The sequence below is a fragment of the Oculina patagonica genome, chromosome 8 (genome assembly GCF_052425735.1).
Source record: "Oculina patagonica isolate OP01 chromosome 8, crgOcupat, whole genome shotgun sequence".
Taxonomy (NCBI): Eukaryota; Metazoa; Cnidaria; class Anthozoa; order Scleractinia; family Oculinidae; genus Oculina; species Oculina patagonica.
Window position 1 is genome coordinate 15,599,772 of NC_135765.1, and position 26,330 is coordinate 15,626,101.

The 26,330-nt window shown below is 39.9% G+C and overlaps 2 protein-coding genes across 2 annotated transcripts in view; both read left to right on the forward strand.

The window, feature by feature from the left end:
- The first annotated feature begins 4,109 nt into the window (after positions 1 to 4,109).
- The window catches only part of LOC144663925 (metal cation symporter ZIP14-like), a 36,764-nt gene continuing 14,543 nt past the window's right edge, over positions 4,110 to 26,330 (forward strand). Inside the window, exon 1 of the mRNA XM_078525019.1 lies at positions 4,110 to 4,179. The gene's annotated coding sequence lies outside the window, so the exon portion shown is untranslated. The remainder of the gene's footprint in view (positions 4,180 to 26,330) is intronic.
- On the forward strand, positions 4,205 to 25,673 carry LOC144663927 (metal cation symporter ZIP14-like). The gene is made up of 11 exons (XM_078525020.1): positions 4,205 to 4,301; positions 8,093 to 8,176; positions 10,979 to 11,122; positions 11,405 to 11,692; positions 15,166 to 15,687; positions 16,789 to 17,136; positions 17,544 to 17,726; positions 18,183 to 18,323; positions 22,168 to 22,438; positions 23,095 to 23,282; positions 24,236 to 25,673. The coding sequence occupies exons 1-11, from the start codon at positions 4,299 to 4,301 to the stop codon at positions 24,377 to 24,379; spliced, it is 2,316 nt and encodes a 771-aa protein (XP_078381146.1). The 5' UTR covers positions 4,205 to 4,298; the 3' UTR covers positions 24,380 to 25,673.

Consider the following 26,330-nt stretch of genomic DNA (forward strand, 5'->3'; position numbering starts at 1 on the left):
GCAGTCTCCATTTAATGAAGATTTTTAATACAATAATATTTCGTGTAAAGAAGTATCAAATTAATTTTGTAGTGAGGGACAGCACAAACACATCAGGCTATAAAAATAAAATGTCTTCTCTTCTCAATTACCAACCTGGTGGAACTTCGAGCGCGAAGCCAAAAAAGCCGCGGAAAAATGGTCTCGCCCCCAGTTTTCCACGTCCATTATTCCCGCTCGTCCATCGTGACACCGCGAATTTTTGACGTCACTTCTGATTAACTCATTCTCAGGACTTTGCTTGCGCGCACGGTAGAGAATTCTAATTGCGGTCTGGATATGAGTGGAATATCTGCGTATAAGAGGTTGCTTTTTCTTTAACAAAGAAGAGATGACTGGAACAATTATTGATGCCGAATATTCTTGTACTAATTCAAACTTAAATACTGAACAATTCACAGAATGAAACTATTCTTTGGTACGCTTCAATAAACATGTGTCCTTTAAATATCTGATGTGTAACAAAATACTAGAGTTATGGTAGCAATTCATGCCGTCAATGCTCTTGTTAATATTTTTAAATATTTTGCAAATAATTATTCAAACCAACACCAACAATAATAAAAGTCATAATTCAGTCTTGCTGATTAGTTGTGTTGTTCGTCTTTTTGTCCATAAATGCATTTATATAATTTTATAAGCAACTGGTCCCTTCATTATGAAAACGAGAATTTTTTTGGAACTTGACTATTGTTTTCCGAAAACGGACAGAACAAGCTAGTTCGTAGAGTGTAAAGTAACCACTTTTAGGGCTATCCCGGTAGCGTTTATGCAGGTGTTTATGACATTAAACGGAAAAAAATATATGAAAGAAGCTACAACTAGTTGCAAAATAATTGAGGTAGTCGCCAAAACTGCATTCCTCCTAAAAGATAATAGCCTCATTCAGAAAGAAACGAATAATCGTTTTTAAGACCCCCCCCCCCCCCTGCTCTGAGGTTTGACCGCAATCCCGAAATTCAGACAACAATGCTAAAGCGAAAGAGAGAGGAAGGGGGTATCAATTATTTTCTCTCCTTCTTTTTTTGGGTATCATTGCTAAAATATCAAAAAAGACTCGATTATTTTTATTCTAGGGATACACTCACAAAGCGAGATTCGGCAACTTTTAGGGTTCCTTTCAAAATTTACGACGAACAACCCTGTCACTTTTATAAGACAGTCCTTCAGGATTTCGAGATTTTTATAATAGAAACTAATTGAGACTACAAAACACGCCAGTTCGATGTCATGAAATATACCGTGATGATTCGATTTACTGCCCAGGCAGCAAATACGGTGTCCTTTTCGTGGTATCTCGAAGCCAAAGAAGACCATAGAAGGGTGGAAGAAAATAAGTTCTTAGCAAGGAGAAGAAGGAAGAAGTGGTATAAAATTCTATAGTTTGATAAATCAACCTCTAAAATCAGGTATATACAATTTGAGCAAGACTTTCGTGAGATTTTCCCAAAATAACTTCCAAACTTATATCAACACATTTGTCGTCTGAATTAAGACCACATTAAGGGTCTGGCATTTTTCCTCATTCTTTTAACGGAAATATGGGATGTTTTACACTTCAAATTTGGACCGGGTCTCTACGTTTCAGTTTGTATCAGCACTTCCTCCAGCGATTAAACAAAACACTTTCAACTGTGCATTGGCAACGACAGGTTTAATATTTCATGTCAACATTTGTAGACAAGAATAAATGATTTGGGTCTACTCGTCCCGTCCTTGGATATTCCACCCACCCTATTTCATTTAAGTCGGACTTTAAGGGGTCTTGAACTCAGAACTTTAGAGAGGCTAAAAAAAACTCTTAATGTAAGGACTCTAAGAAATGTAGCTGTTTCCCCGGGGGGGATACTCAGAAAAGTTTTATACGGGGAGGCTCCGCCCCAAGTTCTAACCCCTTACCCTTTTATATACCATTTTTGACAGAAATTGTACCCCTTTCGTATACCTTCAACTGAAAAAAGGTACCCCTTTCATATACCTAAGAGACATGGCGTGGACTTAAAATAGGACGTTTCTTGTCATTTTTATGTAGCGCTTAATAAATTAAAATAATACAGCCATAAATTGCGTCTGTTCGAAATATTTTTAATTAAAGGCCTTTTTAAATAGCCAAATGACAGATTTCCATACCCTTTCATATACTTAAACTCGTGAAATCCCTACCCTTTTATATACCTGAAGCCTGAAAAAGGTACCCCTTTCGGGCGGAGCCTCCCCGTATAGGCCATTATAGGGAGTACCCCCCCGGGGCTATTTCGAGGAAGGTTGTAAATGTACACTTTTACGACGTTGGGACAACCTTTCTAAATGGCATTGCGGGCAGTGGTAGTTTACCGTTCCTTGACAAACTACCACTTCCTTCCTTCCTGTTGGTGTTTCAGCGCGACAGAACAGGAAACCATTTGAAAACAAACGCTGAAAACACCGTAAACAAGCAACGGAAATCTTCCACTACCCATAATACCTTTAATTTTAGCCTTGTCACTTCTCTGACTTCTGTGTGGCAATATTCCGTTTTCAGATCCGTACCCCATTTCAGATGTATTACACTTTATACCCTGTTTTAAACTTGAGGAGTATTTGATCTCCTTTTTTTCCGGCGTAATATCAAATCAATTTATCTTTATGTTATCTTGTCATCCCTTGACTAACCCTCCTCCTCCCCCCCCCCCCCCCCTTTGGCATAGCACATTTTAGAACCGTTATTTCTTTCATTATAGCACTAGCCCTGAAGAAGACTAGTTGTAATAGTTGAAATACCGTAAATGATCTAATAAACGCCCGGGGCGTCTATTGAATTTGGGGGTTCTAGGGGAGGCGTTAAATAGATATGAGGCGTTTATTAGAGAGAGGTGTTTATTTCACTTTAAACTGTAACAATGTCAACAAAACAAATAGTATGCGTAGTTTTCTAGCGGAGTAAGATACAAATCAGAGTTGAGGAGACTTATCTAATCTGCGCTAATGCAAAACCTAGAGAAGTCGTTCATAGTGCGATATCGACGTTTTCATCGTCATCGGGGTCGACCATGTTGGCGTTGTCGGCCTATTCGATGTCTGCGTCAGGCAAAAAACTAACTATATTGCGTGATTTTACCCTCTGGAGCATTTTTTTAGTTTTTGAGATGATTCTTGGTGGGAGACGTCTATTAGACATGAGGTGTTTATTATAGAGCGGCGTCTAATACAAAATTAACACTTTATAGGGGGCGTGTTTTAGATACGAGGTGTTTATTTGAGAGTGGGCGTTTATTAGATCATTTACGGTATTCCAAAATTATCCTTAATTTCCAAATTTAGCAGCCCTTTCTTGTCGCTTCATTTAGACAGTCGCAACTTTCGGGTGACTATATATACTGAAACATGAGGTTGCACATTCCGAAAACCGCCCATATTTTGATCTTCCTAGACGACAAACAGCTTTCGTTTTCTCCTAAAGGCCTAAACCGGCATAATTTGTTGACCGTAAACCGCCAGATAAATACGAATATACCCGCAAACCGACACTCAAAATTAGCTTAACAAACCACCAGATCCGCCCAGTAGGCCAAAATAACAATCAGTCTCTGTTTTATATGACAACCGAGTAATAAGGGGAAATATGGGTCATCTCCAACAAGGTCATCAGATCAGTTTGACTCGCTTGTTAATAAATAAAATTTCTGTCATTCATTATTTCCTACTTTCGGAAGGTCTCTTCTTTCGAGGGTTCTTAACTTTCGGAACTTTATAACTCTTTATAAGCCATCCTTTCCAGTCTTGCTTTCCTGTTTTCTTTTAGCTTTCGGGAAACAAAAAGTAAAAAAAGTAAAAAAAAGTTTTACCCCCCGGTATGTTTTAAGAATTCTTCAGTGCAACAAACTTGACTGCATGATGCGGGGAATGCCACGTTACTGCTGCGAGGCACTGAAGAATTTAAAGTTTATACACATTTTTGTCGAAATTCCAGTTGCCTTGGGATCTGAGAGTGAACTTTGATTTTAGTTAAGTTGCGTGACTTTTTGATAGGAAGTGCTGAAATGTTTGCAGGATTAGAGCCTAGACAAATAGGTTTTAGTCGAAACTGAGGAAACTGTCACATACATTCGTGATATCAAGTTATAAGAATAAGGAAACATCTAGCAGATTGGTATAAAAAAGGTAATTCGTTCCAATGGATTTGTATCCAGACTCGGTTGAGGAAAAGGCAAGTCCTCTGACCCAAGAACAACAGAGAACTCGCTCAAGTAAAACTCGCCTGTTACAATTACAAGAGAAAGATGGTAAGTTTTATTTGGAGATATCTTCCTTTGCTGTAAGCGTTAAGGATAATAATATCCATTACATCGTTTCCGTTAAAAGACTGTCTTGATAACTTGACTAGGATCAGTTATACCGTATTTATTCTGTTAAGCGCCCTGGGCGCTTATTAAACTTTTGGATCTTGAGAGTGGGCACTTATTCGAGGCTGGGCGCTTATTTAATTTTCACGATTTTCAGCAAAAACTAAGTTTATTTTTGCAACAAAACTTTAAGGTGTACCAAAGCAGAATTTAAACTGTTCATTGATAGTTCCTGTAAAATACTAAGAAAACTCGGTCACGGGGGAATTCTTCTTAAAAGTACTCGTCAACTTCAATAATCAACACTCCTCTTGTGCACTTAAGTTTTTTCGTGGGGGGGGTGGTCGCTTATTCGAGGCTGGGCGCTTATTAACGTTTCCTACCTTCAGGGTGGGCGCTTATTCGAGGTTGGTCGCTTAATCGAATAAATACGGTAGTTTAGAAAAATAAGTCGACAGTGCAGCGGTCATGTGGCAGTTCTCACAAGGTCTTACATGAATGGCTTGCTTCCCTTCGAGAGAACAATAGAACAAACAACATATACAATACCCCTATTAGTAGCCCCAAACACAATAGAAGCTGCTTTATTTCCAGTGTTTCTGTTTTGCCCAATTTGAGTAGGAACTCAAAGAATATATACAGTGGATCAAACTCCGAATATCCTTTGTTATTAAAAACTACCAATGGTATATTGCAATTCCTGCGTTTTGATTGGTTAACAGGCAATGGTATGTGAGCTCATATACCATTGACCACAAATGTGGTAGTCGAAACGCGCCAACGAAAACAGCTTGGGAGCTAAAATATTGCAATTCTTTGGGCGTTTTTAATAAAACAATTATTCCACTCGCGCTTGTTGGATATAAGATCGTTATACAGTGGAACCCCGACATAACGATCCTCGATATACCGATATTCCCGGTATAACGATGAACATTTTATGTCCCAGCAAAAGTTACAGTGAAATGTATGGCATAGAACCCCGATATAACGATCTTCGATATAACGATATTCCCGATATAACGATGGGAATTCAGCAGACCGAACGTGAAATCTTCCCCGATATAACGATATTATCAGTTCACAGTCACAATTTAAGCAAAATATTGAATTTAATCCAATAACATAACAGTAATCGAGTTATCTCCAACGTTTCTGACAACAGCTTTGTAATCTTTTGCACGATGATATACGACAATGACACTGCATTCTAAGCCTCTTCATCCGTAAACAAGTATATGTTTGGTTTACCCCGGTATAACGATATTTCCGGTTATTTTACGGCAATATCGTTATATCGGGAACTTCGATATAACGATTCCTCGATATAACGATATAAATTAACTGCTCCCTTGGCATATCGTTGTATCGGGGTTCCACTGTAGCCAACTCGGCGCTACGCACCTCGTTGGCTATCTACCATCCCATATCCAACCCGCGCTCGTGGAATAATTGTTAACTATTCATCTCCGAGCAACTCGCGCTCGGAGATATACTGTTTTAGTATATACTAAAACAACTATTCACCCCAGTGTCGGTGGTTAGTTGTGGATGCTAGGGAATGTGTTTATCGAGTTATGGAGTCAACTCCAGCTTCATGGGTGCACACTCAACATCCCAAATGCAGCCAAAACTCAGTAAATACAGAACTAAAGCAAGAACCAAATCTTTTATAACATAACTCAGGGGCGGATCCAGGGGGGGTGGATTGGGTGGCTAGCCACCCCCCTTGATCCACCAGAAAAATGAAAATAAGAATAAGAAAATAAGGACAATGTCCATCCACCTCTCATAGTCACGTGGCCGTTCAAAGTTAAGGACGGCCATTTTTCCATAATAGGAAATAACAGGAATAACAGCCTGTTTTTCGAACTTCTGGCTTAATGTAACAAAACATGTGTGTATAATTTTGAAAAAATAGATTCCTTTTAGCTTTCAAGAATTGTTTTAGCCTTGCTAGAATGATTTTCGTCTTCATTTACGTCTTTTTTAGCGAGTTTTCTTACCGTTTTTTCGCATCGAAGCGATTTCACAAGCAAGCAAAGTCGCCAAAGTTGTCCCAAGGCCACTTTGCCAAGAGCTAAAAATTTCTACGCACGTGGGTGAGCAAAACAACGCATATCTGTTCTTTCCTGTAAGTTCGTGGTTCATTTCATAACTGAAAACTATACTTTTTCTCCGAAATATAACTCAAGGTAAGTTGAGGAAAGAATATTTTGCCAAATTATCAAGGAAAAACAGTGTTTTAATAACTTAATTGACAGCTGTATAAAGCTGCTCAGAATCGCGGAAATCACGTCTAAGAGGCTTCAACTTTTCAAATTTTTCTGCGGGGGGCATGCCCCCAGACCCCCCCTAGGGGGATGTAGCCTATGGCTCCATGAAATATGGTCCTCAGACCCAAAATAATTTGCGTTCCCATTTTCAAAAAACTGCCTAAAAGCCTGAAACCCCCTCTTTCATAAACAAATTGGGGCTTAAACAATATAGTAAAAAAAATATTGGTAAACAGCCACCCCCCTTTGAAAAATCCTGGATCCGCCCCTGTAACTACCATGAGATCCTGATTTTTGAACCCATCCCATTTTTTCACGAATCTCTTATCAAAAGTTGTCTCCCAGTATATATGCTTCACTAAGGTGAACTCTACAGTAACCTCCCATAACTCCCCCCCCTCCCCCCCGATCTTTCCCAAACTACAGATTTCTTGAACCAATGTTTACTCTGCTTTATGGCTCAAGTGGAGGCCTTTCAAGGGCGGATAGCCGTGTTGTAATGTCGTATGTTTCTGAGAACTAATGACTCGCCAAGGCAACTGCTTTAAATGTCACTGTCAATTTTTCCTGCTGTTGTGTCACTGTCGAATTGTGTTGCTGTCACATTTCAGTGCCGCAATGATGTCGCTTTCACCGTTGTAAAGTCCCTGTGTCGCCAGTATTTAGGGTCATGTCAAGCTTGTCTCTTCTACCTAACACGAATTGTTAGAACACTTTTCTTAGACTTTGAAGGAGAAAGTAGAGAAAATATTTGACAAATTTTTTTGCAAAAAATATTCATTTGGCTATATTTGTTTATATTTCCTGCAGTTACAATGGTTTTATGCAGAAATTTACATATCCAAGATCAGTTAAAGCATTCACTGTTTCCTAATTCTCACTAGTAATTCGAAAGGAATGTATCTAATGAAAAGGTGCTATTTAGGTCACATGAATGCACTATTGATTTATTAATCATTAATTTCTGGCCAACGTCTAGTAAAGCGCTACATAACCAAAATATTTGCCGAATAACAATTAGAAAGAGTAGGCCGCATGGATTTCCTTGTGTTGTGGTCTGGTCTTGTTCTGAAATTACATTGGGGTCATCTGCAAAATTTTCCTCATTCTTTGAAAACTGCTGAATACAGTCTGGTCAAAAGTCCCCACAGAGTGTTGTAAAGCGCATCGAGCATATGAAAATGTACCATATTCAATGCTGTTGTCATCATCAGCATCTTCATTACTATTATCCTGCTCAATCTTGCGGAATATCGTCTGATTTTAACCAACTTGGCCTACTGCCTTGTCAGCACGATTTTGCAGAATAATTATTGTTTCAACCCTATACTGATCCATATTTTTATGGCCACCTCTCTACAGTAGTCGCTTAATTCTGCCTCAGGGTGGTGGTTGTAGAGAGGTTATAAATTTAAATAATTAAATAATAATTTTAATTTTTTTCTGTGTTGCCAGGCAATCAAGGTGTTCCTTCTGTGTTTTGCCTTGTTTGTTGTCAGTACATCTGCAGCGTCGCATTCTGAATGTGAAGAGCAAGAGGTAATAAATTAAGTGATGTAATTAACCAGGTGGTCTTGGGTGAACCTGGTTCAAAATTTGCCTGTCTTTTGCTTTGTAGATTTACCGTACCCAAATTCGCAAGTAGCCAATCAGAAGCGCGATCTACTGTCCTGATATCCTACGATATCAAGTCACTGACCTGATATGCCACCATATCACGGTCACTTTGAAGTAAAGTAGTGTTACTGTACGATGAATTGAAAAGAGGTTTCACCAATAAAACAGAACTTCGTAATTTAAAATTAGCGGTGTTTAGCGGTCGTAAAAAGAGAAACACTTTCCCGCCAAAACTAAACTTGTGCGCGCTCGCCAATTGCGCGATGTTTGCCGACAAGTACCGAGACATTCAGACTGAAAAAATGGAGTTGGAATTTCCAAATTTTTCGCTTAGTTTTGATTTTGAAAATTTAGAGAATGGAACTATAAACAAACGAGTGGGAAAAAAGGCAGAAGAAGAACTTGGTCAAGCGTTGAAGACCAATTAAGTCAACATACCTTATTACATGAAATTTTGGCGTCACGTTAATTTAGCGATTTTAAAAAATCCGTATTTAGCGACACTTTAATTTAGCGATTTTTCGTAAATTTTGCAACAAAAGTCACTTAATTTTAGCGATTTCACAAGCTGAAACTTCAGTTCAGTGAAGTTGAAATGACCAGATGACTGAAATGTATACACGTAGACATCCGATACACGTCATAATCGACCGTAAAATAGCGCGATCGTGTGATGGCGGAATTTCATATTATACTCACTTTAATTGAGCGATGATTTAAATTTAGCGACACTTAATTTTGGTGCATTTTAATTTATCGCTAAATTAAAGTGTCGCCAAAATTTCATGTAATAAGGTAATTTGCAGTACGTACCTTACAAGCATGGCTTCAACAGAGCGATAACTATAACCGGATTTTTGGCTGAATTTGGGTACGGTAAATACCTAATCGTACCTTTTTGGTACGCTTCGGTTGCATATCAGGCTCGTTTGGTCTCGCCATGGGTATTTTGATATGCGAACCATGGCTCGACCAAACTCGCCTGATATGCTACCGAAGCATACCAAAAAGGTATGATTCGATTAGGTATAAGAACCGCCTTGTGCTCCCCCGTCCCACTCCTTTGAACCACTGGCAAATAGTGCGTTATTGGTCTAATATATAGATTTAGCCAAACCTAAAAGCAGAACTCCACACTTATTTTCTGGTTCTTAAAATTTTGTGAAAGTACTCTCATTGAAAATACTGTTATTGAAGTTATTTAACGTGTACTACTCAAGAAAGATCTATAGGCGAAATAAATCGTTAACTCCAATCGCAGAAATTGCGCTTACAAAATTCTGTCATTACCCTAGACAAAAAAGTTAGATTTGGGCCCGCGAGACAATGAAAAACAATAACGCGGTCAGCGGTCAGCTTCAAAAAAACACATGCCCTCGATGAGCTGTACACCTGAGCCCGCGATATGGTCATGTGATACTGATCAGCGGATACCTTGTTTTGACAGCTGTCATTTGACCATAACATGGATGTCCAATAACAAAGGTACAAGACGACGTTAACCTTAACGTTCGTTGGGGGATTATATATAGGTGGTTTTCACTGTCACGCCACTGTCACACCGCGAAAAAACTATTGAATCAAAAAAATCAAGAATATTACAGGTTTTAGAAAACTACTAAATAAACTTTTTGTCCACGTCTCAGGTCAGTATGTTGTTCCGTACTCGAGTTATCCGTCAAAATGTTTCACGCAAATTTAGAAAGTACAGTATGGAAACTCCATGCTGGAGTCCAACTGGTTGGGCTCCAACATGGCCGCCGGAAATCAATGAAAACATCTGGCATTAAATTTTGCGACAAAAAGCGGTCAGATCACCCTTGTGAACAAGTAACATTCACATAAACACTAAACCTCAACTGTTCAGATTGTTAAAAATCGCAAGATAAGGCATTTTTTAAAGAGAACGTGACAGCCTTCTGGCGGCCATCTTGGATCTCGTGTGGCGTAAAACTCCGAAATTCAAAATGCTCTATCTTATTAAAGACGGGGATTGCTATCGAGCTAAAAACCTTCAAAATGATATATAGTAAGCACGTCTAATAGCCAGTGAAGGATAAAAACTCAGGGGTCTTGCTATTCTGGATTTTAGAATTTTGATGACGTCACGTGAAAACCATGAATAAGATGGCATTCTCTACCTCCCCCGCTCGGGTCGCCTTGTGACTCCCCTCCCCCTCCCCCTCCTCGAGAGTTTGTAGGCGCGGGCGGGCACGCGTACGCTCACTCGATAACCAACTTTTTCGACTTCATGGGTTTACCCCAAATTTCCTTACCAATGGTGCTCCGCTGGCGCGCTTCGCGCGCTGGAGCTCCGCTATTATTGTTACTTTTATAAAGTCTTTAGCAAGATGTCGAATTACGCATTTTTTTCTCATTTATTTCCCATTAAAATTAATGAATACTTTGCTGTTGTTGGTGCGCTCTTTTCCTTGTTTTGTTATTCAAGAATTTGACTTAGAGTGAGGACTGAATATTCATGTTGCAAAAGAGAAACTTGTTTTAACATGCAAGACTGCTTGCCTGACAAGTGTCATGCTGTCAGTTATGTAACCTATTCTCAGCTATAAAGCAGTATAACTTCAATTAATTAAATCTTCTTTAGCATAAAGCAGTTTATTACTAAAAAAACAAGTATAGTGGAACCATCTGGTTTTTATTTTACCTAGACTGTGTTTGAATTTCTCTTTCTTTTTTTCTGTACTTTTGCATTAACTTCCAAAGCAAAGCCATGATCACTACAGTTTTAAAGAGCTGCAAGGAGCAGTAAATGGTGACTCCCTCAAGCATGATGATGTAGAAAGACTTCTTTCTAAGCTACATTTCTGGAACTGTTCTGATGCAAGTGAAAAAACGGATTACCGAAAAGTAAGTTTTACTATTTTACTAATAGTTATTATTTTTTACCTTGAGGTATGTGGGTAATTTAGAGCTTTAAAATTTGTCAGTCCCAGTGCTGTTGATTATTTGTTTGTGATTCCCAGTCCCAGTGACCCAAATCTCATTTTCCCAGTGAAAATCTGCCCAGTTCCCATTTTACCCCTTTAGGCCCCTCTCAACAGTACAAAATATGAAGAGGTTCACTCGCTGCTTTGAGAAACATGTGGTTTCTTTTGTGTTACTGTTCACTGCGATTTTTTTCTCTGTTAGTGCCTGGCGCCATCAGATCTCTACAGTTTTGCTGGATCCTCACCATCACAGCTGCTAAATTCCACTGACTTTGCAGAAGTGAGTCCACTGATTATCTACTGCCTGTTGCCAGCAGCTGAAAAGAACGCTGGTCAATGTGAAGTTTCTTTCAAGAACCACAGTGAGCTTTTCAACTTATTTGCAAGGAATTTCAGTGAACATGGTGAACAGGGAATCACTCATGAAGCTTTGGACCATATACTGGAAGAAGTCAACAAAACTATTGGGCAATTTTTGAAAGGAAAAAAGGTATGTGAATACATAAAATGAGATATCAGAGATTTTTACTTTTTAACCAGTGTAATGTTACATAGCTAAAATGAAAACAAAAAAGCCATATAATCTGTAAAATATTAAGATCTCTTACTATTCATTATTTCTTATTCCATTATTGCACCATTTTACTATATCAGAGCAAAAGAAGACAAATACTAACGTTATTGCACTGTAACTAACGTTTTGCTCATTGCTCGTTTTTTAAATACTACGCAACTTGCAAATATTCTGCATATTTTATGTTGAACCTCGAATTAGGTGTCTCTATTGTCTCGATATTGTCTGCTAATACGTATAAAATGTAAATGTAAATTAAAATGTATCACGAATGTTGCGTATCACGCATGTTACGCCATTGCTTGTAAAAAATTCAACTTCAACTGTAAACGATCCCACAACTGAAGATGATCGTTGGAACGATCGAAACATGTCTTGCAAACTAAAAGTTGTTGTACATTTTTTAAAAATAGTAGTTTGTCTGCTTTTATCCAGACCATTTGGATCTATCATTCACAACTTAGCAGAAAAGTATAATGGTAGGATTGCCATTGCTGAAATCCGCAAGTTTGAGAAAGTCGCAGTCAAGACGCGCAAAGCAGAGCTGGATTTGAATTTTCTACGCAATTGCAAAACTTTCAATGTTTTCCCGAAGTTTTTGTGTTTCCAGCTACCCAACACAAGTACTCAAGATATCTTGGCAATAAGAAAACGTCTGTTAAGAAGTGCAATTAACAAGCGTACAAAGGAGTACAAGAAGCTTTTATTCGTGAAGAACAAATTGATGTCGGACATTGGTAACATCTTCAACGGTGTTGACTTCTATGTTCTCAAGAAATCTGTTGGCTTCAACGTGAAGAAAGCGGTGGATAAGGTCATCAAAACGCATACGAAGAAGCTTCAACAGCTCACGAGAAATACCGTTCTGCCGTTTACATCTAAAGAAACAGTCACCAACTTGTCGTCATGTACTCTTACGTCTCAACAACTGGACGCCCTAAAATATGGCTTGACCAACTCAATTTGCCCACCGCAAATCAACAAAGCGGATGTTTTCACTTGCTTCGAACTAATGAACGGAACTTTGACCAAACATCTTAAAGACAGGAAGCAGAAAGGCAAGGTGGTGTCGGACCTCTCACACATCGCAAATTCATACGTGCTAGCGCATCGACCAACAGTTGCTGATCTGAAGAAGTACAAGATCTTGAAAGAACTTAGGAAAAACCCTGACATCGTGATTTTGAAGCCTGACAAGGGAAACGGTGTTGTGATATTAAACAGAACTGATTATGACGTTGGTGTGCTCAAAATAATCAGTGACTCCACCAAGTTTAAGCCAATTAAAGAAGATCCTACCTTGTTACGCGAGGGTCAGCTCCAACGATTTCTGAGGAAGTTGAAATCTAAAGGACACTTGGAACCAAACGTGTACTCAAAAATCTTCCAATCTGGTTCCCAGCCAGCCAGGATTTACGGACTTCCAAAAATGCACAAGCCACGTGGACCGAACTCGATGCCTCCGTTCAGACCTATTGTTTCGTCGATTGGGACTTATAATTATGAACTAGCTAAGTATCTTTGCTCTCTTTTACAACCACACATTCATCTAATTATTGTACTCAGGATAGTTTCACGTTTGTTAATGAAATCAAAGATATACCGGTATCAGGTAATTTTATGGTTTCATTTGACGTTGAAAGCTTATTTACGAATATACCTCTAGATGAATCCATTGATTTAGCAGTTAAGTACGTTAAGGAGGGTAACAGTGATATTAAGGTAAGTACTGATGAGCTTAGAACCCTTTTTCGTTTTGCCACAGCGCAAACACATTTTTTGTTCAAAGGATCTTTTTATGACCAGGTAGATGGGGTATCTATGGGCTCACCCCTTGCCCCTGTATTGGCTAACCTTTTCATGGGGCATAATGAGAATGCATGGTTAGAGAACTACAAGGATTCAAGGATTTTGTACTATCGACGATATGTCGATGACACTTTTTGTGTGTTTGAGACAGAGCAAGACGCTGTGTCATTTTACAACTTCATCAATTCTCAACACCCAAACATAAGTTTTACCATGGAGAAAGAGGTAGATCATAAATTAGCATTCCTAGATGTCTTAGTTCATAACAATCCTCTTTATATCCAGACTTCAGTTTTCCGTAAGAAAACGTTCACAGGGCTCCTTACGAACTATTTTAGTTTTACTGCATTTTCTTACAAAATTGGTCTTGTAAGAACACTGGTTGACAGGGTCTACAAAATCAACAATTCCTGGTTGAGCTTTCATGATGATATTAAGAACCTCACTCGTATCCTACGTAAAAACCTTTTCCCTGTTCATATTATAGATAAGGTTGTCAACCAATACGTAAGCAGAGCTCAAGTCCGCCCATCAGATAGCTCTCGGGTTCAACAACCCGTTTCATCTTATTATTTTAAGTTACCTTATGTAGGATCCTTTTCTGCAGAAGCTCAGAAGAGATTGCGTAAACTTGTCCACCGTTATTGTACTAACATTGAAATTAAGTTAGTTTTTTCGTTTTTTAAAGTGAGTAGTATGTTCAGTGTGAAGGATCCTGTTCCTCTCGATCTCCGTTCGCGCGTTGTCTACAAATTTTCTTGTGCAGGATGTAATGCCTGTTACATCGGCGAAACTAGCCGTCATCTTTCAACGCGCATTCGTGAGCATCTGAGTAGGGACAGGAACTCACACATTTACCAACATCTGCAGCAGTCTGAGGCATGCCGTAGGCTTGCATCTAAGAACTGCTTTTCTATTGTAGATTCCGCACCCTATAGACTACAGCTAATTTTAAAAGAGGCTGTCCACATCCGCTGGGAAAACCCCACGTTAAATAAGCAGCTCAAACATGCTGACTTAACTCTTTCATTTTAGTATTATGTTATTTTCTTATAAATAAGTGTCGTTTAATTTAATTTAATTTTTTTTGCATCATTTTGTGTAATAATTGTAATTTACTAAGTTATTTTTACTGTTTAATTTCTTTGCCGTGTATTTATACTCGCGCGCATTGTTCCATGTCTCGCGCATTTAAATGTTGCACGTTAAATTTAAAATGTATCACGAATGTTGCGTATCACGCATGTTACGCCATTGCTTGTAAAAAATTCAACTTCAACTGTAAACGATCCCACAACTGAAGATGATCGTTGGAACGATTGAAACATGTCTTGCAAACTAAAAGTTGTTGTACATTTTTTAAAAATAATACGTATAAATACTACTGACATAACATCTTTGTGGTGCTACATGACTACAAGTATGACCATGGAATATAGTTGAAATATATTTGTATATTTTAATATCAAATCTTGTATCGACCATAACTTGGTTTTGAAATGATTTCCATCCCTGGCCTCACGCCACTTTCTTTGTACTATATGGGTTAAAAATTTAATACAGTTTGTGATTTTTTGCAGTGTTTTTCTGCTGAAAGCATTTTTGAGGAGATTGAAGAACAAGAAGAAGAACGTCATGAGGACGAAGAAGAAGAAGAACATAATGAGGAAGAAGAAGAACATGGCCATCATGGTGATAAAAAGGTTCTCAATCAAGAAAACTTTCAAAAAGCTTGTGCTAGCATCGTATTACGTCTGGTACAGGGATTTTGTATCAAGGAATCACGTGGGCACAATGAGACAGATTCTTCTCTGCCTTCAAAAGATTTCTTCATCAAGGACCTTTACAAGGATAAAGAGCACCTATCTGAAGGAGACTTGGAGGAAATTATGGAAATTCTTGGCATCGGCAAGGTCTATGAAGATTCATCCAAAGAAGACGACAGCGGTGATCATGGTCATGGCCATGACCACAGACGTAAAAGATCAGCTGGGTCAGTCTTGTTGCCGCAGCGTGCATCAGGGGCACCTCATGGTGTTCATCGCCGTGCAGCTGATGATCATGATGATCATGATCATGAAACCAATGCAACAAGTGGCAGTGTAAGTTACATTGGAGAATAAATTGCTGATGACAGTTTGTTTTATTTATTTACTGCATAATAGTGCCCTTGTTATGTGGTAAAACTAAGATAATGATTGAGAGAATTTATTGCTGTCTTGTGTACACAAAGTTCAAGCTTTAAGAAAAGAGGCAGTGGCTCAATTAATAATAATAATAATAATAATAATAATAATAATAATAATAATAATAATAATGTCGTCCGATTCCGTACCACGTGATGTCCGTTTTGTCCAATGAGCATGCGCAAAAACTATGGGTGGGTTATAATAACAGATACCAAGACAATCTTGTCCCCAGAGGCCGATTCGTCTAGAGCCGTTGAGTTTCCCGACCGCTGGTCAAGGGGAACACAGGCTCTGGGAACGAGATCGATACCAAGAGAGCAATTCCTTGATACCACAGGCTGCAGGGCCACAGTGTTTCATATTGGAAATTTGTTTTCTAGTTCAATTAACAAAAAAGTAACAAAACAAAACACAGCATCAGTGCAACAATTGTGTGCTAATTTGTTTAAAACCTGTTCTCATTAGATTTTAAAACCTGTTTTGCTGATAGCATGCTGACATTAAACATCGCTGCCATGGTGCATAAATGCCTACACCATCGGGTTCCCGATTACTTAGATGACAAATTTCAGTGTCGGTCACAAGTCCACCATAGACATCTTAGATCTGTTAACAACAATGATCTCAATCTGCCACTCTGCCAAATTTCCATCGGCCAGAGATCATTTGCCTCTTGGGGTGCAAAAACTTGGAATTCGCTCCCTGTGGACTTAAGAAGAACTATTGACTCCACACAGATTAAAAAAAAGACTGTCTATATTTCTTTTAAATTAACTTAAAATTAACTTTGGATACTGTATATATTTTCATTATTTAAATTTCTCGTTGTGAATTTTTATTGTAAATATTTTGTAATTAACTTTCGTTTTCTTGTATTTTAATTTTTTTTTAATATTGCTGCTGAAAAGCCCTTTTCAGGGAGCACAATAAATGTATGTATGTATCTGTTTCGTATGAATAAAGCTGTTTATTACCAAATTGATAAAAATATAACACTGACCATTATATTTTCAGTGTTACTCGTTGGACGACATGCTGACAGTTTTTGGCATTGATCACTCAGTCGGTGCAGATATGCGCGAGTTCAAGGAACTTTGCCCTGCATTTATTCAACAAACCAAGAGTGGAGCTTGCAAAGAATCAGACAAAACAAAAGAGGATGAACCAGAAAAGAACACAGTATCGTCAGCTATTTGGGGTTATGCTTTCCTTGCTGTGACCATCATTAGCATCACTTCTTTTGTGGGCGTGGCTACTATTCCATTTCTTGGAAAGAGTATTTATAAGAAAATCCTGGCCATGTTAGTTGCACTTGCTGTTGGATCACTTGCTGGAGACAGTTTACTTCATCTGTTACCACATGTAAGGACAAATTTAATATTGTGTCATGATTTATTGCTTAAATTTATAAGGAGTATAAAGGAGTCCACATCGATATCCAAGCCTACAGGCTCATATAGCCGGTGCTTACCTACCTGACCCAGCAAAGTAATAGAAACCTGACCAATGATTTAGTAGGATAAGTGGAAATATGACCATTAGAATTCCTTGTCGACCCTTTGCCAAATTATGTAGCTGGAAACCTGCAAATGTGCTTACACAAGCTCTTCATCTCTGCAAAACGAACTTTTATGTCTGCACGAGACATAAAAGACTTTTGAGAAGAGGCAAATCTGTTCTTTTGTTACTTACCCTATAATAATGAATATTTTGTGTAACCGGCGACTGTTACACTACACCCATCTTGATGTTTATTTGTTTCTGTGCAGGCATTTGGTCTTCATCAACACGAAGAAGAAGGTAAAGCCCCTGAAGAGGAGAAAGCTTTCATTTGGAAGGCATTGCTTGTGCTGTCTTCTGTTTATGCATTCTACTTGTTTGAAACTGTGATGCATTTGTGTTTGAAGAGCAGGATTGGTGACCATAATGGCCACAGTCACAGTGATATTCAGGTCAGTACACTATTGAAAGTCTGCATTCGGGCCTAGTGCCCCAGCAGGCTGTTGCTTATCCTGGTTTCAGTAGAATGAAAGGACTATGAGTATTACTCCTTCCACCAGAATGGAATGCTAGTCCATCGCAGGGTTTATACCCCCCAAGCATTAAATTCACTGGTACCTATTTATATACCTTGGTGGAGAGGCACTTTGACAGTTAAGTGTCTTTCCCAAGAACAGGACTCAAACCCGAGCTACACGATCCAGATTCCAACGCTCTAACTATTAGGCCACTTTGCCTTCCACTACACTACGCTTCTCAGTACACTATTACCGATACTCCTACCGGGAAATAATCATTACAGTCAATGTTATCACAAACTTGGTGATACTATGGTTGCAAACATTCTGGCTGATGTAACTTAAAATCTGATCCATGCCAAACTCTCTCTCTTTCTTTTTGTGTGACAGTTTCCTGCTACTTCTAATCGACATAGCTTCAAGAAGAAAACAATTTGTTCTAAGTTGGAACACCATGAAGGTACTCTTCCTATTGGGAGTTGCGATGAGAAACCACCCATGGAAAACGGCGACATTGTTTTGACAAATGTGGTAAGTATTTTATTTATTTTTTCGTTGTATTCAGTTAGTTACTTACAGAGGTTGGTAATTTCAGGGGGGGGGGGGGCAGACTACAGGGAGTCTATTTAATTGCCTGTAGGGTTTTCAAAGGCTCGATGAAGGTAGAGAAATTCATACAGAGGCTTAACTGACAACTGTTAGGCATCACCCTCGTCAGCCGTTGACCAGGAACTATGTTAGTTTCGGTGGCTAGCAACGGGACTACAGTTCCTGGCACCGCCAGTGGCAGATACCACTGGGTGATGCCTGGTCAGGCGTAATAGCATCAAGCGTGTGGTGTATGTACAGGGAGTGTCCAGGCAGCAGATGTCAAAGAACTTTGCTGGATGCAGTTTAACAAGATATTAATGCGAACAACGCAGGCTTAGGAGGCTTGGCAACGCAGGCTTGGTTTGTTACTGGTTTGTTAGTGTTTTTATGCTATTTTAGTGCTACCCTCGTTAAATAAAGACTTTACTTACTTACTTACTTACTTACTTACTTACTTACTTACTTACTTACTTACTGCGCGATGACTGCCAGATCCAGTTGGATGCTGCCTCTGTTTCCTCTTGAAGAGTCTTGATTGTTTCTCGGAGAGTTTTCGTTGGGAGTACGATGTTTAACAGGAAGGACCTGGTCGATCTTGCAATGAAACAGCGGCAACCGACTTCAACGGGGATAACGCTGCAGGTCCAGCCACGGTCTTCGCAGTTAGCACGGAGAGGCTCGTATCGGGTTCTCTTACGTTCGTTTGCAAAGTCAAAATTCCCTTCCCAAGGCACAGTTAGTTTCACCAGGTGCACACATTTACTGGAGTCGGACCAGATTACGATGCCCGGGCACACAGTTGCGATGGCAATGCGACATGGAAAATGCAGGGCTTCAGAGAGATCAGCCAGCATTTGCCAGTCTTGGGCACCCTTTAGTAGTGTCCACTGTTTCGCTCTCTTCACAGCGGCTGGTTGGGGCTGCTCACCTTTCCTGTGGAACTTGATGCCTTGATTTGTTACCTCTTTAACTGGTGTTTTATTGATGCTGGCGCATTGGGCCTGTGTGGCCTCGGCTATAACCCGCAACACTCTGTTGTGCCTTTAAGTATACTTCTGAAGTGCCTTATTGCCTTACGCTTTTGGTTGCAAACACGGCAAATGTCGTCGTCAACAATGCCCCATTGTTTGAGGGTTGTAGGTGTAGAAATGAGGTCGTACTTGGACCTTAGTAGGAAGCTGATCCTCAATGGCTCCATCTGAGCAAGGGTGGGCCAGCTGAGTTTTTTCTGTTCTGCCTCTTCCCAGCAGACCAAGCACACTGTTAAACGAACTCAGCAGCTGTAGCTGATCTTCTTTTTTTCGTCGATGGCGCGTACCTCCTCGATGACCATCTCACGGTGGCCTTTAGGTCTCTGCACAGAGAACCAGCGATGTACCACCTTGCACCGCACCTACGATGTCCTTAGTTTGAAGGCTGGCTTCTGCTTCAGTCATTGCATGTTCAGCAGTCCATTTCCGGCCAGATTTCACCTCGGGTTGTACCTCGCGGATAACTTGGTCAGGCGAATCCCGGAGAATCATGCGGAGGCGCACCTTCCCAGCCTTAAATTCATACACAACGGAAGAAAGTGGTAGCTGCATCTTTGCCGAGCGGCTGTACAACCCGACAGTTGTAAAGGTGGGAGGAACACCTAGCCATTTTCTGAGGCATTTGTTGACGTGCCGTTGGATTGCTTCAACGCGAGTGAGTGTTACCTTGTAGATCTGTAGCGGCCAAAGTAAGCGACGAAGGAGGCCATGTTGGAAGATCCATGCCTTCAGCTTTCCAGGGTGTTCTGTCTCGTCGATGGCCATTAAGCCTTCTTTTGCAGTCTTCTCAATTTCGGTACCGCGATGACGGTCAGTAAGTGGGATGCTATACCAACGGCCAAGACCTTTTATAGGCTGCTCCTTAACGGTTAAAATCTGGTTGCCACCAACGGAGAAGTGGATTTCTTGGACTTTTCCGTTTACGATGGAGAGACTGCGGCATTTCTTGGGCTTGGCTTTCATATGGCACCATTCGAAAAGCTCATTCAGACGCTGGAGGAGGAGCTCTGTCCCAATCCTGGATTCAACAAGGGTTGTAACATCGTCCATAAACGCTTTCATTGGTGGTAGCACTATGCCTCCATCCACCATCTCCCCCTCAGTTGCATCTTTGGCTCCCCGTAAGAGCATCTCCATGCACGTGATGAACGGAAGTGGAGAGATGCCGCAGCCCATCATGATGCCAACCTTCATTGTTTGCCAGTTGATAGTGTAGCGCTGGGTAGAAAAGCGCATGTGGGCTGAGTCGAAGTACTTTTGCAGGAGCACTTTGATCTTTCCTGGGATGTAGAAGAAGTCGAGGGAACGATAGATCAGGTCATGGGGGACTGATCCGCAGGCATTAGCGAGGTCGATCCAAACCACATGCAGTTCTCTTAGATCTTGTTTGGCCGCCCGGATGGAGTTCCAGATCATTTGAGCACATTCCAGGCATCCAGGGAACCCCGGGATACCGGCTTTCTGTACAGAGGTATCAATAAATCCATTGTCCATGAGGAAGTTTGTCATTCGGCGAGCGATAACGCCAAAGAAAATCTTGCCCTCTACGTTAAGCAAATCGGTCGAAAGTTGCCAATGCCAACTGAGTTCTTCTTTTGGGGATTTGGATGCCATCCGCGAGGCATCAGTCTTGAGGTATCAGGTCCTCTTTCCAGGCCCGTTGCAGGAGGACCGTAAGCTAACCAAGCACGAGCGGACAGTTCTTATACAGCTTATAGGATAATCCATTCATGCCAGGAACACTCTTTCCGTACAAACTCACGAACTTCTTTCGCTTGGAGGTTGTACATATCAAAGGCTACACCTGGAGGGGCTGGCCTCGTAATGCCGGGCATGCCAGGCAGCTGCACATTTCAACCGGGATCAGAGTAGGTCTTTTTAAAATGCTCCTTCAGCTCCTTCTGGGCACATCCTGAACACCGCTCTTGCTTTCAGTGAACAGTGATTTGGCGAAGGCGTACGGATTTTTGTAGAACGCATCCCTGGTCTTACGCTTTCGTTTCCGTCGTTTCCGTTGGTTCTCAGCACAAGTCAGGACAAGTATCTGTTTCCTTATGTCTTTCATCAGTGTTTGTAGTCCAGATTTCTCATGCTTAGGGGCTTCCTTCATCTGGCGCTTTAAGGTTCTCTAGTTTGCTTGCAGTTGACCTTTCCTCACCTGCCTTCTGTTAGGTCTTTTCACTACTTCTTCTTCTTCTCCCTTTCTTTGACTCTACCGCACCAAATTTCTCGAGACATGTTTCATATACCACACTACTAAATAGGCTAAGCTTGTTGACTGTACTCCCTCTGAGTCGGGAGCGGAGGATGACACTTAGGCCGCTGTCTAGGCTTGCCCATTCAGCTTTTGCACTGTCTTTAGGCCATTGGATTTTGGCGTTGCTAGCGGAGTCACTAGCTGGCTGACGCAGACAGGCTATGGGCTCTGCATCGTTAAACCCTGTTTTACAAAGATGCACACCACACCCTTGCAACAGTTTGTCATTAATTTTTGACAACTTTTGATGGTTTCTGTTTCAACCAGCCAATCATATTGTAAGAAATGAGGGAGGTGGTGTTGACAATAATTTATCCGAGAGCGAACATGGAAATTGACAACTGAGCCTCTAACATTATTTCACACTTTGATTGCCAGTTCAAACCAAAAAAAAAGTGCCAATGTTTGAATGATTGAATTGATTAAGTCATGTACAAATCTCCACGATAACAGACATGTCAAACTGTACAAATCATTTTTTTTTTATTTTGATTAGAATGCCAGACGTGACCTAGAGAATGGTCATCCTGTAGCTGAACCCAAGAGCTTGTCACAACTCTCATTGGTAAGTGATGTGGAAGGATCAAAGAAAGCCATAAAGAAGATATCAACCGTGGCCTGGATGATTATAATTGGCGACACTATTCATAACATAAGTGATGGACTAGCCATTGGCGCAGCGTTCTCCGAAGGTGGATCTTCTGGTGTATCTGGAGGAATTAGTACATCTATTGCTGTGTTCTGCCATGAGTTGCCTCATGAACTTGGTAAGAATTTCTTTTACATGTACGTAATTAAGTGCGCATGTACAACCTATTTCCCAGGGTTCCAGAAGGAACCAACCATAAAAGTCCCCAAAGTTAAAACCAAAGTTTAAGGCCTCGAAAGTCTTTGAAAAGTAAATTTGCTGCCTGAAACATCTAGAAACTGGTTGTTTTCATTCGTGATTCCTAGTCAAGTGGAGTAAATGTGAAAAAAATGTTTAATAAATTCCTTATTTTCAGATGATTTTCTTCATTGTCAACACTTGTCTGTTTGATAATGAGAAATTAGTATTGATCATGATATGCTTGGGATAGTGTGTGTTCAAACTAGGGGGGAGCAGGGATAGCACAATGGCGAGAGCTGGGCTCACTTCATGCCATTGTGGCCCTGGGTTTGATTCCCGGACCCGACATCATAATTAGTGGGTTGAGTTTGTTGTTTTTTCTCTGGGTTCTCCTGTTTTCCTTACAAAAACCAACACTTTTAAATTCCAATTTGATCAGGAATCCGAGGGCCACAGGTTTGTCAGTCATGAAGACTGTCATGTGCAACCCTCGTGCAAACAAAGTTGAAACCAGCAATTTTTAGTGATTAGTTAACTTTCAAACCATGTTGACAGACTTCGTGTGAATTGCTGCTTATAGTGTTCTCTTTGTAGGGGATTTTGCTGTCCTTCTTGCAGCTGGCATGTCTGTGAAGATGGCATTGTTTGCAAACTTGATGTCGGCCATTTCTTGCTACATTGGTTTAGTTATTGGTATTCTTATTGGCCAACATGCTGATGTGCGGTTTTGGATCTTTGCTATCGCTGCTGGAATGTTTCTTTACGTGGCACTGGTTGATATGGTGAGAAACCTTAAGACCTGTTTTAGTCCTGAGCTTGTAAAATTAATTCTCTTCAATGACTTTCAAATGTTTTAAAACAAATGTTGAGCCATGGGTTCGATTCCTATCTGTGACTCAGATTTGCCACGGATGATGTCCCACGCATGTATCATTGTTGAACAATTCACCTTTATGTTAGACATTTGTTAAAATAGATAATGACCTGAATTTTTGAGCTAAATAATTTTATACCCTTAAGACTAAAACAGCTTTGTTAAAGAGGTGAACACCACACATCATAAACGTGGTGATCAGCAATATGTTCTTTGCTTTCACCCTTGAATTAAACCCATTAAGTTACTTTAAGCAAAAAGGTGCAGCTTTCACAGAAGTGTTAAAGACATAGTTGAACCTTTCCTTACAGAAACCTCTATCATATGGACAACTCCCTATTATTAACAATTCATCTGGTCCAAAAGAGACAAGCCTTCATTGTATGAATGAATGAATGAATGAAATACTTTATTAAAGTGTCTGAGGTATTTAGCTTAAAAAAAACTAATTGGGGACACTTTTTAAACTCTACCTCTGTAATACTCTTTCCAATGCCTTTGGTATCCCTATTACCGGTAAAGTCAGGTTCCCCTGTACTTTATAACTATCAGGGCTGCAAATAATTTTTTCACTTCAAAGGACAATTGTCCTTCTAAGACACCATTTTGGTTGGACAAAATAAAATTGTGGTCGGACAGATTTTTATTCATCCTTGCCGTAAAATGATTTACAATCAAAAATAGTTATTGTCCGGACATCATGTCCGACCACACTTGGAATTTTGTCGGACATTAGCAAATTTTGGTCGGCCAATGTCCGATGACGACTGTTATTTGCAGCTCTGTAACTTGGAGGTACCCTTTGCCAGTTTTGATTGTTTGCTACTAGTATTAAAATAAATCTTGTTTATTTTCCCCAAGCTGCCTGACCTGATGCACAGCGAGACATTACAGACAGAACCAGTGGTGACGTTTCTGTGCCAAAATGTTGGTTTGCTGTTGGGTATCTGTATCATGTTGATAATAGCTTTGTTTGAAGAGGATTTGATGGCTATAACATTTTGAGGACAGAAGTAAATCCTCTAGCAACAATTAACAGACATAAAATATTCTTGTTTTAAAAGAACACCGGCTAAACTTCGAGTTTTTTTAAGGTTGTGTTTTTTTTGTTTTATAAATAAAAAAAAAATCAACTTTGTTTTACAAGGGTTGCACATAACAGTCTTTCGACTGACAAACGTCACAGTTTTATAGTTTTATCATAAAGATTTGTTGGGTTGTGCAAAAACTATGTGATCATAAGCAGAGACCTGCCACACTCTGATAGAATAGAATCACGAAGCCCTCCTAGGTTTGCAGGTTTGAAGCCCATTGCTCAGAAACAATTTGAATTCAACTTGCCTTATAGAAAAGCTTTGCGAATCTGTGTCCTGTACTCTGCCCTTAGTTTCCCTTGAGAAATAGAATACAAGATACTTTATACCGAAACTTCCCTGAATGTGCCTTTTATTTTCACGAGTAGTGAACGGGCAATACAGGACCATACAGCACAAACAAATCAGGCTAAAATAAAATGCCTTCTTTTTCCAATGACCAACCTCGTTGATCTTCAAGCGAGAAGCAAAAAAAATCCGCTAGAAAATGGTCTTCTCCCTTCCCCCCGCCCCCGCAAAAAAAAATTCTCGCGTCCATCGTAGGCTCGATTTCCAGCCCTTTTGTGAGCCCGCGTTCCTTGCCCCAGGAGGATGACGCACCGGACTCCCAGAACGGCTGGAAATCGAGCCTACGTCCATCGTGACACCGCGAATTTTTGACTTCACCTCTAATTAACTCGTTCTCAGGACCTTGCTTGCGCGCACGGTAGAGATTCCAAATTGGGGTCTGGATATGAGTGGAATATCTGCGTGGAAGAGGTTGGTTTTTCTGTAACAAAGAAGGGATGGCTGGAACAATTATTGATGCTGAATACTCTTGTACTAAATCAAACTAAAATACTGAACAATTAACAGAATAGAACTATTCTTTAGTAGTACGCTTCAGTAAAAATGTGTCCTTGAAATATCTGATGTGTAACAAAATACTAGAGTTATGGTAGCAATTCATGCCGTCATACTCTTGTTAATATTTTTAAATATTTTGCAAATAATTATGCAAACCAACACCAACAATAATAAAAGTCATATTTCAGTCTTGCTGCTTGGTTGTGTTGTTCGTCTTTTTGTCCATGAATGCATTTATATATAAGCAACTGGCCTCTTTAGTATGAAAAGGAGAATTCTTTAGGAACTTGACTATTGTTTCTCGAACAAGCTAATTCGTAGGGTATTAAAGTCTACTTAACGGCTATCCCGGTACCTATTTAAAAGAAGCTACAACTAGTTACAAGATAGTCGAGACACTCCCCTATAAACTGCATTCTTCCTAAAGGATAATGCCCTCCTTCAGAGAGAACGGATAATTGTCATCATGACCCCCTTTGCACTGAGGTTTGAACGCTATTCCGAAATTCAGATAACATAGCTTAAGTGGGAGAGGGGACAGTAGGTATCATTTCTAAAATGTCTAAAATGACTGTCTCAATTCTTTTTGAAAATAGTTGTAGTTTTACTCTTGGGATGAAATTTAATTTGATCTTCATCCACAAAATAAGATTCTGGAACCTTTTAGAGGGAACCCCTGTAACTTTTATAAGGGAGTAAACACACCAGTTCGATGTCATGAAACGAACTATCTCGAGGCCACGGAAGGGTGGAAAAAACGGGAGTTAAGCTGTACATTTTCAGCTACAAGTAGAAGAAGGAAGTAGTGCTAAATTCTAAGGTTTGATTAAATGTATATACAGTATGAGCAAGACTTTCGGGAGATTTTCCCAAAATAACTCAGTTCTCAACTTATATCAACACATTTGACGTCTGAATTAAGACCGCAGTAAGGGTCTGGCATTTTTCCTCATTCTTTTTAATAACGGAAATATGGGATGTTTTACACTTCAAATTTGGACCGGGTCTCTACGTTT